Raw genomic sequence first — 16,819 nt, forward strand, 5'->3', positions numbered from 1 at the left:
TTGGGATATTCTGTTTTCTGGGGAAATTATAGAGCATGTTTTTTTCACGGATACTGACGTAGTAACTGAAGCTGTGTTTACGCATTGACAAATACGTATTTTATACCTACTGTGTGCTATGCCTTGGGGGAATGGATAAATGACAGCAGGTGTGGACACCAGGGCGCAGCATGGAGCAAGCCCGAAGCTAGCGCTGGAACGGGGGTGGGGGGCGGTTGGCATTTTTAATTAGTAGCTATTGAATTGACTGTAACAAAGTGGTTCTCCTGAGGGTCCTTCACAGCCTTCAGATGTGGTCATTGTATACATTTAACCAGCTGATGTAGCTTCAAAAGTGGTTTTGCCTGATACATTCAGGAAATTCTGCACTAGATGGTCATCTTGCTTGCTTGATAATTGAGTTCTTTATGGAACTAAATGTTTTAAATGTTTTTTTAACTTAATTTAAACATAAATGTTTTAAAATCACATTACCTAGCTTTATAGCATTTCCTCAGATTGGAGACCAGATAGGGTATCCCTTTGTACTGATGGCAGATTTAACATTTTGGTTTTGGCAGAATTATTCCATGAGAAATATAGAAATTTAACTATATGATACTAATACAGAAAGAAAACAACACAAAAAGAAGAAATTAAACTATGAGAAATATAACTTTTTACCTTCTCATCACTTATCCACTCCGAGACTTAAATGAAAGAGATCTTTAGAAGAATGGGTAAAAACCAAGCCAGAACCCTGGTTTGGGTTATTTAATTACCTTAAGACAATTTCTCTAGCTAAACAAATCATTCCACAGCTAGGTACAATTACACGGAATAATGTCTCCTCCGATCAGAAAATTTGTCAGGTCATCTTGTTTTGTTTTTTTAGCCACACTTCTTCCGGGGAGATGGACAATGTCATGAAATCAGCCATCCTTCAGCCTTTTTTTTTTTTTTTTTAGTGGGGGGGAGGGGTGGAGGGAGAGTATCAGACTCCACCCAGCACGGAGCCGACCTGGGGCTCAATCTCACGACCCTGACATCACGACCTGAGCTGAAATCAAGAGTCGGTCGCCCAACCGACTGAGCCACCCGGGCGCCCCCAGCCTTCGTTCCGACCTGCTCTTTACTTAACACACAGGCTAGGGACTGTTAATGAGGAAAGATACTGTCTTTCTGCTTCCACTTAATTAAATTAATTCGATTCAATTCATTCATTCAACAAATATTTATTAAGCACCTACAATAGGCCAGGCACTGTGCTGGGTGCTGGGGATACAACTGTGGACGGGAGAGACATCCTGCCCTCAAGGAGCTTACAGTCTGACGTCGTACGGACAAGCACACAGGTGAGTACAGTGCGGTACACAGCACACGCCGTGATGGGGAGAAACACCAGAGGGCCTCTGAGCGGGCCCGGGGGCCGCGGGCGCGGGTTGGCGTGGAGACCTTCCTGGGGCAGGTACGGTGCGATCTGGTGCTGAAGGATGAGTCCAAGTTAGTCAGGGAAAGAGACCGGGGGAAGTGACAGCCCAAGGAAAGAGTAAATGCCCGTCCCGTGTGCGGCGGGGGAGGCTGGGCCCGGGGCGGATGCCACGGGAGGGAGCAGTAGGGACCAGGTCACGGAGGGACCCATGTGCTCTGCCTCAGAGCTTGGGCCTTTTCCTGAGGGGCCGTGCGTGAGTCATGGGACCTGCGCTTTTAGAGGTGGCTCTTTACTGTAGCGCAGAGATCGCGGAGGGATGGCAATCTCCAGATGGAAGCAAGTGGGTGGGTCCTTCACCTCCTCCAGCTTTACCTTCCGGGATGTGGCAGGCCCGGACACGCGCCGCGCTGGACCGCGGCTTGCCCCTAAGGCGCTCCACGCTTCTCCACCGGTGGAAACGGAACTCGTCCTTCAAGGCCACACTTCCAAAATCATCCTAACTTGTGCTTTCTGCCAAGATCTCTAGTCGTGTGATGGCTAGCTGTACTCTAGTACTCATTTATTATTTCAAAGGATCCAAACCTTCCTTTGAACCACGTTAATTTAATCCATACATAACAGAAGGTGGGTTTGGGAAATAAACATGGGTATAATTTTCTTCACCATTTCCAGTTGAAAAAACAAGGACAAATTCTTCTTCTTCTTTTTTTTTGTCTACCACAAATTACTATTCGTGCCTTCAAGTGATTTAAACGGAACAAGGGGAATGGGGGCGGGGAGAAACCCAAGAGACACATTATTTTATGCAGCAAAATACAGTCAAGTAAAATTTCAACACGCGATTACAGGTATGTTGCTGTTAATGACAACAGATCGTTCCCCAATTCAAACACGTCATCTGTGACAATTTCACCTGCTCACAAGGCAAACACCTGTAAAAGTGGGTAAGCTTATTATGCAGAAATAAGAGCTAGCTACATGTTCCAATATGGCCCACACTTGACTTCTATAATCCCTCCTACATAGTCTTGTAATTTCTCAAATAACTTTTATTAACGATAAAAACAAACTTTAAGCTCTGTAGATATTGTAAGAATGTCCGCAGTTTTATTCTTTTGGTGGGTACAAAAACCACAATTTTGTACACAGAACAAGATTATAAATAAGATCGATACCATGAGTGACCCGTAGTCTCTTTTGATTCTACATCGCAGACTGACGATTTCACGGTAACGCTGTCTTCGTTTGTGTTTGTGTTCCGGGTAGTGAGACAAACGCGACCTGGGGACACCGACTATGTGACAGAGCGTAGGTTACTGCAACAAGGAGATGACCGACTTTTATAAAAAAAAAAGTCTCTAAAGTTTATTACAGTGATGGCATATCAATTATTGCAATGTATTTTTCCCTAAGATGGTTAGAAAAAAGAATTGTGTTGTCCTCTACTGAATTTACGTCAGTTAAAAAGCAAGCATGTTTCAGTATTTGTTTTCTCCAAAGTATGTGTAAATACTTCCTTTAAATTTTTTCACAGGATTTACATGAGTGTTGATTATTTTCCGATCACAGTTTCGTGCTGTGTTTTCTCAGCTGGAGTCTCCCACGGACCACGTGGGTGTTCTGGAGACGCACGTTAGCATGTTCACTGACTTCTCTAGCTAGTTTATCCCTTGCGGTGAAGACAGGCCTTTCTGAGCAAGAACTTCACAGTTTGATGCGCTAACTCGCAAGTCTGATTAGTTTTTAAGTCCACTCGAGTGAAATCTGTTGCTGTTAATACGCCCATCCCAGCTCCCTCCCCACCCTCCCGCTCCCCGAAAAAACCTAAATTGTGAGTTTTCCTGATAGAAAATCTGAGTTTGGGTTTCCGAGCTGAGCTCATGCACGCGTTGCTGCTGCGGAACGGGGAGCGTCAGGACGCACAGCCCGCTCTGGCCAGAGGCCTGGTCCAGGGCACCTGCTCGGCGCGCCCCGGGCCGCGCTCCCGTCGGTCACCAACACAGTTTGATTAAGGCACTCGATTATGTTTTTGGTTTTTATGGTAGGTCCGATGCAATGACAGCCAATCCTGAACTTTGTCTAATTGTAGTTCCCGTGTGTACAGCCTTGGGGCAGTCGGGCGTCAGAACGCGGCCGTTCTCACCTACACTCCCAGTGATGGATAATCTGGCTTTGTTTCTTATGGCTTCAGAAAAGGTCAGCTGGGTGCATGGAAAGGAAACAGAAAGAGTGTGGACTGTTACAATGTTTCTGCTTCTGCGACAAAAGGCGACACAACAAACACCAAGATATCAATAATTAGACATCTGCATTTTTTCCAATGTTCTTTTGGTCGTGTGAAAACTGCGCATTATGGGAAAGGGAAGCTCAACTATAGCGAAGAATAAATCGGGCTGGAGTTTGTGGTCCTACCTGTTTCAGAACTAATTTGGAAATCGTCACACTAGGTTTTGTTCGGCAAGTCTGGGCGGGACACAGCCTTCACCTTGCGGTCCTTTACACCCTGGTACTTCTGGGCCAGCTTAAAATTCTCCTCTAGGTGGACAACGTTTCTAATTGAGCCTCTTGCTCTTGCCAGGAAATGTCTTTACAGCGCGGGCGTTATCCTCAAAACTGTGATGAGTTGTCTAAACAAACTGCGGACTATTCACGACAGATCTTCCGGCCTGCGGAACACAGATCTATCCGAAGACACCTTCATTCATTCACACCAGGGGTAGACATGACCCAGAAGAGCACAGTGAGTGACGGGCCTACTCTGGAAGCTGACTGATGTTCTCGGAGGCTCTCAGTGTTTCACGGGGGGTGCACTGAAAGGGAGTATGTTTCAATTCCTCACTGCTGGGGAACCTCCCAGACTGAGATGTTAAGGGGTCAGGTCTCCGAAATCCTCGTTAAATTCCTGTTCTCTGTCAGGTTAAGTCAGGAGCAGATAACAGTATTACACAGAAGAGAGACAGGCAGTGTTTTTATGTAAATCTAATTACTGCTGGTTCATTTGCCTTCACATTTTTTTCTAGTAACTGAATTTTAATGTTAACTCAAGAGGAAAATAAGGCAAACGAGATACTGTCTAAGTCTGCTATGCATAGATCATTTATTTCTCGTAACTCAAAATATATCTTAATTCCCTGTGGCGAATTTAGGTTTACCTAATTCTTTAGGAATTCCATCCCTATATTTACTCTGCTCTGGGACTTAAGTATTAGAGTCACGATATATTAAATAATGAAATTAGTGATAGGAGTAGAAAATGGTATAATGTAAAGGTTTAGAGATCAGATACCCTGATAAAGTCAAACTGCTAGTTAATGACTTATCTATGATAAAAACCAAGGTCATTATCATAGTTTTTCTTTAGTGAATAGTCTCAAAAAAATTAGAAATCAGGATGCAATCTCTACAGAACTACTCATCACTAAATTAAATGAACCAGAACCAAAGTTTGAATTTTTTTCCTCAGATTCACTTTCAACATTTAATATTAAATAAAATAATTATTTTTTAAAACCTACTGGTTTTGTTTTGTTTTGTTTTGAAGAAGAAATACAATTAACAAAAGCACTGTAATTTTTGGAAGGGATTTTTTTTTCAGAAGGCTCTTGCTATAAAATTTATTTGTGTTTCCTTTCTTTTCTTGATTGCCTTTGCGAAGAAAGGAAAATACCCCAAACAGGAACCATGTGTTCTCAAGTAATCTTTCCTTCTCTGTAGATGAATGCAACTGAGTGTAATAGTTAATAAATCTTTGACAGCTCCTATTTTCTCTTAAAATCTTAGCATTATTATTTCTTATACTTCTATCTCCTGCTTCTTCCTTAAAATATCATCTCTATTCAGCTTTGCTGTGAACCCACTGAGGCTGCTCAAATTCTTATAAATTTACACGTGGTCTGGGTCTGTTTAGATTGTTGAGGCTAAAGGCTAGGACCATATGTGTTCCCGTGAGGGATAATCATTTTTAGAGTAAATATTCTCTATATTGAAGGTTTCAGGTTTTGTTTTCGGCATTCTAGGACAGTATTATTTAGATCATCAAAAATTTGGGTAATTGTGGCCAACAGAGCTTTTGAAAGGAAAAAGCCATCTTGTACGAGAGCACAGTAACAGTTGTCAAGTCTCCTTAGGTGCACATCATTTCATTTACCCTGAATGCCATTAAGTCTTTTTAAAAGTCATGGACAGGAATGCTTTGTATTTTATTTGAAATTTATCGTCTTAGAAGTTTAACCCCAACTGTAGAGGCAATTCATGTGATACGCTGTAATGCCAGGTTCGGACTCCAAAAACATTATTACATGTGAACTATATGTACATAACCTGGGAATTTATATCTCTTTAGCAACTTCCCAGATTTTGGTAATTAACTGGCATCCATGAGTGTTTGTTTCTAGAATTTTCTAATATTCTTTTTCTTTTCTTTGCAACCTTACCCTTGGACCTTGCTGATGATTGGAATGCTTTTGCTTTGCCAAAGAAAAATCAGTTTTAATGACTTGTAAGAAAAAACAAAAACAAAAACAAAAAACCAAAAAAAACCCAAACCAAACCAAACCAAAACAAAAAAGCCCCCTTTTTTAAGACATAAAATTCATTCCAGAATAAAATCCAAATAACTGACTCTGAAAACCTGTCACATATTGTTTTTCTCAGTTTGAGAAAATCTCTCAACTGTATAATTATTAAGATAACAGCATTTGTATAATGGTCAAGAGACCTTGAAAGTTTCCTTGTTTTTGTTTTGCTATCAGAAGACATGCTCAAAACATTCTGATCTGAGTGAACTGTAGGGTCTTGTTCTTAATTCTTTTACACAAAATTGGGAAAGAGCCATGTGGGGCTTATCTATATATAGTTACACTCAGTAATCCATTGATTTCTAGATTATGGATAGAAGCAACTAGATCTTTGTAAAAGGGAATGACTTTTGTTCTTTGTTTTAAGACATTAACAAAGTGTTTCGATAGCTTTTATAACCACAAATATAAAAAACAAGCGTTATTTACCTGGCATAACCTCAGATGTACATCTTATGAAAATTATATTGGGTTTTTGACTCTCGGGTACATCAAGCACTGAATGTCTCTTGTGGGTTCAAAGCCTCATTTATCATTGTCATCAGAGTGAGCAGCCCATTCAGTTGACTATTATATATAATTTTAGAAAATGGGTCTTAGAGACCGGATTTTAGGAAAAGCAGTAACAAATGCTTTCAGATCTTATTTTAAAACCACTTTCTATCATTCGAGGAATAAAAGTAGTGGACACTTAGATTCTTAAAAAATTATCTCCATTTCCTACATTTCACTGAATATTTACCATGTTTTATTGTGACACAGTGGGAGGATATGAGTAAGTGCGGCTGCTCTGGTCTACTTAAAAACAATTGAAATGGGAAAAAAAAAAAAAAAGGCCATAATAATTCACTGCAATTTTTATCTTTTCCTGTGTCCCCCTGAAGAACACATGCATTGCTGACATCTTGATGGGGAAACTGCCATCTTGCCTAAAATGCATATCCACCTTAGTGATACTGTGAAGGTGAAAGTTGAAATTCATCTAAATAAATATGAATTGGAGTCAATATTCTGACAATCACTCCTATCTAAAGGTCTGGCTCAAGGTACTGTCAGATGAGCAAACAGCAGGGTTTGGTTCTTAAAAAAATATAGAATGATGGTTAATGTGAAACAGAATAGGAGCCAAAATTCTCCGAGCCCTTACTATGTGCTTGGAGTTGGTTCTCAGAAAATACATAATCATATCAAAATAGGCAACCATCTAAGCTTTGATCGCTTGAAATGGTTTTATGCTGATTTTGTGAGTTCTCCTAAAATTGGATTGTTCCAAGTAGATTAGCCTGCTACATGGACAAGGAAACCCAGAACTAATTTCCATTTTCTCCCAAATTTCGAGTAGGATATACTGTTCAGATCATTTTGCAGAGCAATCCTGGGGGTTTGATTTTGTCTTTCTGACCCTTTCAATGCAGATATCTATTGGCAACATACAGTTTCGAACAGTACATTCGCAGCCAAAGAAAACCGAACCACTTTGCACTGAAGTTTTTCAAAAATATAAAAGCTGTAATCAGAAGCAAGCAACGTCACCACTGGACAGACAGGTCACAACACTGCAGTTACAGGATGCAGCACCCCCTCACTGTAGTAAGCCCTAAGTCCTACCCCTAAATTTTAATACTTTCGGTTCCATATACGTTGTAACCTTCTCTATAGGTTGCTAAATTCTGGGTATTCTGCGAGGAAGTTGGGTTAAAAGTCTGTGCACTCTTTGCCACCTTCATTCTCTTCGCCTCTGCCCTGGACTTGTAACAGAACTCCATCAAAGCCACCAGCATAGCCAAGCCCAAGCCGCCGACCAGAATGTAGAAGACGCCGGCTACGTTGCTCAGGCTCAAGGCGCTCGTCTTGTCCTGGGGGAGATAAAGACATCGCAGTTAACTGCGGAAATGTCACGTCCAGAAGGCAAAAGAACACACGAAATCCAAACAGCTAATTAAAGCAAATGCCTAATGCAACCTGAAATTATTTACATGTATAAATCACTGATGGAGGTTTATGGATTTAAGCATAAAGCTTCCAACTCTCAGGAGAAGTGAAATTATGATGATTACCAATAAAACTGTGTGTAATTACATTCAATGAAATTTGTAATGTTTTATCATTATTAAATATGCAGCGAAAACCACTATACCTAGCCATATAAAAGCATTTATATATTTACACAGGGTGGCAGAAGTGGGCTTATTATTTAAGTTTGAAAATGGCATATTTAAAACCCAGTTACATGGGAAGGGGATGTCTTTTGGCTTTCCTGCTATTCCATATACTTTCAATGTTTGAAATTTCTCTTGTATAAATCTCACTTCACATTTCCTACTTAAGGAACTAAGTTTCGTTGTTTTTTTTTTTTTTTTTTTTAGCTAACAGTTTCACATTTTCTTCACTGTTGCTTTACCAAATATATGTAAATAATGTGCTAGGGTACACATTATTTGTTCTTTCAGTCATAGGTGTATGGGAGATCTTCCAGAAAGTGTCACTTTTACATATTATATACTATTTAGGAATAATTATGTATGCATCGCATTTAGGTAACTTTTTAAAAATGACTTAAAAATATACAAATTACCATGGTTAATTGAGACATAAATTATTTTCGTATGGACAAATTTATGATTATTTTTACTGATTTAAAAATAAGATTCCATTCCCAGTTAAAAATACTTAATCAGTTAATAGTTTAGACATATTATTCTCCAGAGCTTTAGCATACATATTATCTCATAATAAATTTGGAAATAGTCAAGCATATGATTGGAAAATACTAAAATTGTAACAAGACTTCAGAATTTTTTCATAAATTGGAAATACGTATATTACATAACAAGATTTGAGAGAGTATTTTGGATAGACTCCCTGTAGGATGCCCTGTGGCCATCATCTTCCCAGCTGTAGGTTTTGTACAAAATGTGATCCAGACACTTAGTTTTATTAGCAGAGTATTGAATTCAAAAGACGTACTATGTACACTGTCCAATTAGCCATGACATTAGCTGATTGGGCCAAAATTTAGGGTCACTTCATTTTTAAAATCATCGCTCATTAAATATTTATGCTTCTGTGGCTTGACACAGGGATTTGAGATAAGTATTTCATTATTTGGCCAAGCTTGTCTCATTCCACTCTGGTTCAAAGGCAGGAAAAAACTGATTAAAACGTAGGGATAAGCCCAGAAAAGGTATCAAGTGACATTACTTGGTCTCATTCTTAAGTGAATGGAGACTCTCCTATTTAAGCCATTTATTTGTTTCATGTCTTAGAATAACTAATATTTTTTTCTTTTAAAGAAGATAAAGAAAAAAAATAAAAGAAGATTTCAAGAATCCTCAACTCCTTTCGGGCACTTGTTACATTCTATGAATTTGCGCAGGTAATTAGAGTCACTGATACATTGTTACATTTTTTCCTTTAGAATGGAAACATAACTGTTTGTAACCCTTTTTATTTGTACTCAGTGGAATCAGGTCTCTAGATCTCTGCATTGCACCAAGAAGAATTCACGAATGAGAGATCTTAACTTGAGATATTATCCGTAAATGCTGATCTACTAAGAGCACTTCGGTAGAACCGAATCGGAAAGTCCACTGCGCATCCGTCGGCACAGAACTATAACCGGGCCTCTTCAAACTAAAGTGGAATGCTTGGCAACGTAGTGACACAAGACTGAACTTCTGAATGCCACAGCGTGAATATTTAGGATCCTCCTCTGGATGGCTACCGGACAATTCCCCACTTCTGTTTTGAGAGGGCATCAGCTCCTGAAACAATGGGTTCCGTGGCCTTCGCCTCCGAAACAAGCGCAACCCTAACCAAGAAGCGCTACTCGCGCTAGTGGTACGTGAGTCTGAGGGTCACAGAAGGAATTTTATTCGTGTATGTGCTTCTGCGGTTAATTTGAGTTGTAACCCAAGCCTGAGCAGTGGGGGTGCGGGCTGCAATTTTCTGAGAAGGCGGGTGAGTGGGTCGGCGCCCTGTGACAACCGCTCGCGGGCCCTGTGAGCACAAGACGAGGCCCCGGAGTGTGACGACTAACCTTGCTTCCGGAGTCCTTGGGTCCACATTCACCTTTATCGTACCACCACTTGTTTTTCAGCTTGTCTAAGACGCCTGCCTCACTGAGTTTCAAAACGGCAAGGTTTACAGGAGTTCTTCACGTGGAAAATAACATAAATAACATTATATATGTTATTTTATGTTATTCAAGTCAAACTACATTAGAATCGCAAGGCAAAGTGACAGAGCAGAGGCCACAGGAGGTGCTAAGTCTCGTGCGGGAGGCCCAGGTGGAGAACCAGACCTACGACTGGGGCCTGCTCCATCGCTTTAGGTAACAGGTGCATACTGCTAGGGAGGATCGTAAATAAAACGTATGCAATTACTGTGAACCCAAAACTATTGGCCTGGGTTCCATTGCTGGAGCGTTTACGAGGTTCCCAGCACAGCGGTGGAAGTCATTCGAGATCCACAAGCTCCTTGTGTTCCCCCCACTTTCGAAATGAATGGCAGTGGCCGCAGATGGACAGACTGGCATGCAGAGAAGCTGGCTCGGACCGGTTTGGGTTCTCCCCTACACTGTGATTCAGTTGGTGTAATTTTACTCTCTGCTATAAAAGTACGTCTACACGGACTCCTTAACCATGCTCATCCAGGACTAACTGGAAGAGAAGGAGGGTGTGGGAGTTACTGACAAAGGGTCCAGGAAGGTCCTTAGGAGACAGATTATGTGAGTCATGAGAGGATAAGCCCATGCTGACACTCTCCTCAGTTGCGGTATTTAACCTGAATAATAGCACTATCTATCTATCTATCTCGAGTCTATCACATTAATATGCTGTGCATACAAATGGAAGTGACTCTAATGTACTCCACGGACGCTTCCTAGCAGGTACATGACAGGCTCGGGGAAACCGAGATTTTTAGGAACAAACTCCCGTCCTATAAAATCCCACTTTTCTTTTCTACCATATTTGAGTCCTTCAGTACTTGATGTTATATAAGGAGTCTCAAGGAGGAAAAGGCCAGTCATCACTCAGTCTCAATGTTCTGAGGAATCGAAGAACTCCCCCGGTTTTCATTCCTATGTTAACACCTTTGTGTGTATAAAATAAAAGTCCGAGAGGATGGATGGGGAGCAGTAAGCCCTGACATCTCTTGTTGTTACTGTTTCCGTGCTTGGTTGGTTTCTGTTTCTTTTTGCTTTTACAAATACTCGGAGAGAGACTCATTGAATTTCTCTGGACATTTCTAAGCTGCCACGATTATTTTGTCTGGCTCTCTCCCCCAACACCTCACTTCTTCTAGGAAATATTGAGTGCATTTGGAGAGACACAGCACGCATTGATTTGACTGCCAGGGGATTAATTCCATAAACTTATCTGCACATCTAGGCAATGCAGTAATAATAATGGTGATAATGCTAGTTAACCCTGACGGAACCCTTCCTAGGTACCAGGAGCTGTTGGAAGCATTTTACATGTTTGGATACTATGATCACCTGCATTTTACAAATGAGGAAACCAAGGCACGGAGAGATTAAATCATCTAGCCACACAGCTAGGAAGTAGCTGAATCAGGGTTTGTAATAGTGTGACTTCAGCTTGTGCAATTAAAAACATTCACAACGGAAGACTCGGGAAATGGGAGTTTCTGGTTAATTGAGTTTTCTGATTAGCCGTTAAGCCAAAAGTCTCTTTTTTCTTGTTATGTTGTTGTACTGTTAGTTCTGAAAAAAGTTTCTAAGATACAAGTTTTTTAACTGTTTTCTCAATACGATTTAATTTTTTGTATCTATGTTGTAATGTCTTAACAAGGCTCATTGTTCCATTTAAGAAGTAATATGCATTTGCCACATTCCTAGAAAACTACATCGTGTTTTGGAACAAAATCTAGTATGAGCATGATTTAACACTTTCTACTAAACACTGAGTTTGGGGATGGAGCAGGATGAAGATTTTGGTAAACTGTGGTGCTTGGTGAATCTGGTCCCAAAAGTGGGTTTTACTATCTATACACCCCGACCCCCATTCATGACGTGATTCTTACAAAACCCCACCCCAGGCTGGTGGGTGAGTTGTGGACTGCTTGGGAACAAAAGCGGTATCTCATTCATCTTTGTAGGACAGTATTTACCAGGGTATCTGACTCAGAGTAGGTGCTCTGCAAGGTTGCTGTATTTAAATTATTTTGAACCCAGAGCAAGCTTTTTCATTTAACTGATACTATAAGAGTTTTGAGGTCCCCAGGCTGCTCACCAAAGCCTCTTTAACACCTACACAGGTGTATTATATGAGCCTACACTGCACTTCTTGAATGGGGTGCTCTGGGAGGAGGACTTCATGCTGAAAAGGGAAGGAAAAAGAAAGCAGAGTTTCCTTCCAGTTTCTTCTAGAAGGGATGTCCTTAAGGTCCCACTTTGCCTTTCTCCCTTCACTTCTCCCCTTGCCTCTTTGGTCCTTCTGCTAGTCACGGCAGGAGCCTGGTTTTAGAGGCCATAAGTAGATTGGAATTTTGAATTTAAGATATTTATTAGGAGCCAAACTTAATGGTTATCTGGTGGAGTATCACGCACTGAGCAAGGAATTCATTATCGGGCAATCGCTGGCTTCTGTTTACCACAGCTTTTCTTTCTGCTTACGAATTCATATTTTTGCTAACAATCCCTTTACTCGTGTGTTGGTTTCTATGGCTATGGTGAAGGGGAGGAGGCCACTTACGACGTGCTTTAAAGTCAGGACTGGCTACCGTCTTCAAAGGGCTAAATTAAAAATGGGTATCTTGTGGTCTAATATAGTTCCTAAAGAAGACGTTATTTGGTAATCACATTTACAAAACGATTTTTATGTGAATATCCACATTCGTGAGGGTGCCTGTTTTTATATACATAGAGGAGAATAGGGTATAAAACAAACAAAAAAATCAGTAATTTTATAGATCATTAATGATTACAGGCGTTACCAAAATTTCCAACTAGAACCAGGACTGAGTAACTCACGTTAAAAACTGGCATAAAATTCTGTGTATGGTTTGTGCTCAGACTAAACTATCAGATTCATCAGAGAGGAAAATGAGTTTGAGACATTGCAATGATATTTTTAAATTGGCTCATTGCCAATTAGTAAACTTTTATTGCTTTATTCACAAGTATGAATTTCTTATGATCATAGATTAGACCACATTGCACGAATATTATTAAAGAAGTAAATTTTCAAAAAAATGGATTTGCATCCTCCAAATCCTGCCTTTCTACTTTATTATTATTTTTTAAGATGCAGGACCCTTTTTCTTACTTTCCTTAAATTTTTACATTTCAGCATGAAGCCTTGGTTGAGGGCGACCGGGTCAGAATGTCATGCTCTGGGAATGGCCCTCAGGGAAGTGGGGATGCTCATTATTTTGTAGCCATGGGCTGTGACTGGAAGCTACCACAGTGATCATGAGCTCCTTGAGAGAAAAGAAAATTCTTTTTCCCCACAAATATGGCATGTTGCCTGCTGAAAGCAGAAATTTAATAATTTGCTGCTGAATGGAAGGCTGGAGAGGTCCCCCCAGGGTTATAATCCTGTGAATGGCAGGTGGGTCACCTGTCTCCTCAAAGGAACCCATTCATTGGGGGCGGGGGGGTGGGGTGGAGGTCGAGCTTTCCATGATTCTCTGCCTTCATTAGGTGAATCACTACTAGAAAACTGAGTTTTCTCCTACCAAGAGTCTGTACTGGAAAGTCAGACAACATTAGATTTCAGCATGCCTGGGCTGGGGCCTCTGAATGTGCATATTCCACCCCCTACACGGAATTGGCATCATTTAATTTCTCTCCTGCCTTGGCCTGATACTCAGCAAAGTCTTAAAAACTAGCTTCTTCTCCTCCTTATCTTACCTCTTCTGAGGAAGATCAAGCCCCACGGGAGGGGTGAGGTAACTCTAAAAAGAAAACCAGTCACCCATAGAAGGTACAAAACAAAAATGAAACAGCAACAGCTTCCTGTTGCTTTACTTTGACCTAAGTTGGGTCGGGGCATGTAAAACACCGCCTCTTACTACAAATTCAGAGTAGGGCGTCATTAACATTTAGACTGTGACCACCTATTCGCTTGGTGATACATACTATATCAATAAGCGACCTACGAGGAATGTTTTCTAGTACAAAAACAAAATTTCTGAGGGAAAGCAACATACTGTGACATCATTTGGGGGGAATATTTTAAGTTGATTTTTATAACATTTTGTGAAGATTTGAAGTAACGTTTTAGAATATATCACTTTGTAGCTCATGTTTGGCGAAAGTAAGTTACTGCATTCCAAGGACCAACAGTTTGACTTTTGAGCACTACAAGGTTAGATTTACGTATATTTTTTGACAACAAATATTTATTTAGTGTCCATTGTGTACCAAACAATCTGTGGGATACAAACAGCTTAAAATCCAACCTGAGCTGTCCAACCCCTTAGTGAAATAAACTGAAGTGACTTTTCTCAAATAGATTTTTCCATTATGCGTACGTTTCTGCTCTGCTTATTTTTCTCTGGAAAGACGTTTTCATGGACACTAAAATAGGAGTTTGTTATTCATTTTTCTGGAAAGTTTTATTGGTTAAGCAGTGTTGTACTTCTCTTATATCGGTGAGAAAAATAAACATTCATGAGCAAAATTTTGCTAATGGACTAGAAAATTTTTGCTTTTCTTTGGTGCTATTAGAGCATGTTTTCTTATATTTCTAATTTGCGTGGAAAATAGTAGGTTATTAGTGTAAATTTAAATAATTTTCTCTGCATAGAAAAATGTATTTATTTACTTATGTTTTTATGGAAACTGTCAGAATATTCTAGGCAAGTTAGGGTGCCAAAATATAAAAAGAGTTAATACTCCTTAAGTAAACATGTGGCTGGTGTCTCAAATGGAGGGGTCTTGAAGGGGAACCATCCCAGAGGAATCCCCCAAGATTCTACCCTCTCTCTGCTCTTTCTCTCCAGAATGATTCTTTTCCAGGACCTGGGGTGGGGGATCAGGATTGGGTCCACATGATTCCACTGTCTCCTCCTTTGTCCTGTCTCTCCCTGGCTAGAATATTCCCTTAGCAAAGTTTATCCTCCTCTTCCTGCAATAGAGCTGGTAATTAGAGGGGCACAAAGGAGCTGCATTTGAAAGTCTTTTAAGATGGAAAGAGGGGGAAGTTAGCGCCATTGGAAAAGAATGAGTTTAGCCTCCATCCCAAGTGCTCTCAGAGAACAGAGCATCATTCTGTGGGTTGGGTGGCCAAGTAAGGGAATTTATAGCCTAATCAAGAAACGGAAGACAAGCAGTTTTGGGCAATTCTCTAGATTTTAAAAGAAAGACAAGAGCGCATACTTAAAAATTTTCAATATTCTTCCATGCCAGGTGGAAGGTATGAAAGAAAATTCAGTGAGGATATTCCCATGTCTGGATTGTTTTAGGTCTATACACAGTGAAGAAGGGTTCTGGGACACCAGTTGATTATTTCTGTTAATTGTATACATTTTTTTCCTTTAGAAACTGCTTAGAAAAAAACCCCACCTTATTTTATGAAGCTGGAAACATGACATGGATGTAGTGAGCACCGAGCTGAACGGGTCTTGCTTTTGAAGCCGATCATTCTGTGATTTGATCCATTTACGGAAGGCAAAAAATGTCTAGTTCACAAGACTATCGCTGATTTATTATTTAACTTGATATGCAATGGAAGCCTGAGGGTTCTAGGTAGAGACATGGCTTTCTGGAAGGCACTCTAAACAGGTGCAGGTGGAGTCAAGTCATTGCTGTTACTTAAAAACGCTTTGTAGGTGGTCTCGCCACGCATGGGTGAACCAGAGGGGACAGACTTCCCCTCGGGGTCCGCCCTCCTCGTCACTAAATTGCCCTTTCAAAAGCTTGGATCCCTTCCTGCTTTCTACAAGGGGGTTCGTAGGACTACAAGGTCTGACCCACCACCTCTTTGAAGCCAGAGGGGTTCAGGGACTGTTGTAATGAGGTCTGTTCGTGTGTCCCTCAATTGGTTAACGGTTGCAAATATTTTTGCTTTGACAGTAATTGCATACTTGGGTTTCGAAGGGACTGGGGTGGCTGGCGGGGGGGTCCAAGCTGCGTCTCCCAGCAGATGCACCTATTACTATACATACTGTTTACCCGCTTTTGGTGACATTGAGGCTGACCTTGGAGTCACCTCCCCCGCTGCCACATTCTCCTTTGTCGTACCACCATTTGTTTTTCAATTTGTCCAAGAGGCCTTGTTCATTCAGTTTTAAAACTGCGAGGTTAACAGCATTTCTTGAAACGATAAAACATATTTTGTAAGAAACTGCACAGCTGTTAAGATGTTAGAAGGAATGAGGACTTAAGCTCTTTTATAAGCTTCTCCCAGGCGCTAAATAAACCTCTCATTTTGCGGTCCTGCAGCCCCTTCCACCAGAGTCCAAACCAAAGGCAATGGTGACTAATTTCAAAGGGTGTGAAACACGTGGTATTTGGTGCTGCTCGCTCTCAGAGTTCATTTACTGTCAAATAAACGGATGCTGTTATCAACCAATGACATGGATTTTTTTTTTCTTTTGCAAAACAGCAATAAACTTGCATTTACTAGTAATTGAGGAAGAATTGTGCCTTGAATTCCTTTGCCTCTAAGAATGTCAACAGCCGAAAAGAGACCCAAATGAAAACTCGTTCCCAGAAGGAAACACGGAACGGCATTGCCAGAGCGTAAAAGCAGCTGTTCATTCATTTTTGTGAACGGATTTCCTGACAACAAAGAGTACGGCTTAATTATGGTTCCCTTTACTGTTTGTGGGAGTTAAGTTTGCTCACTTGTTTGATTTC

At 40.6% G+C, this 16,819-nt stretch overlaps 1 protein-coding gene across 5 annotated transcripts in view; it reads right to left on the bottom strand.

Annotated features, from left to right (window-relative positions):
* Positions 1-3,447: 3,447 nt before the first annotated feature.
* GRIA4 (glutamate ionotropic receptor AMPA type subunit 4) overlaps positions 3,448-16,819 on the bottom strand; it is a 369,710-nt gene continuing 356,338 nt past the window's right edge. Inside the window, exons 14-16 of one of the 5 annotated variants that reach the window (XM_036103774.2) lie at positions 10,028-10,142; positions 7,710-7,844; positions 3,448-3,612 (exon numbers count right to left, since the gene is read on the bottom strand). In XM_036103774.2, the coding sequence (XP_035959667.1) occupies positions 3,448-3,612; positions 7,710-7,844; positions 10,028-10,142 (415 nt within the window). Of the gene's footprint in view, positions 3,613-7,596; positions 7,845-10,027; positions 10,143-16,158; positions 16,274-16,819 lie in introns of all 5 variants that reach the window. The other 4 variants (XM_078059068.1, XM_036103776.2, XM_036103775.2 and 1 more) reach the window with 4 other exon arrangements.

Source organism: Halichoerus grypus, chromosome 11 (assembly GCF_964656455.1).
Source record: "Halichoerus grypus chromosome 11, mHalGry1.hap1.1, whole genome shotgun sequence".
Classification (NCBI taxonomy): Eukaryota; Metazoa; Chordata; class Mammalia; order Carnivora; family Phocidae; genus Halichoerus; species Halichoerus grypus.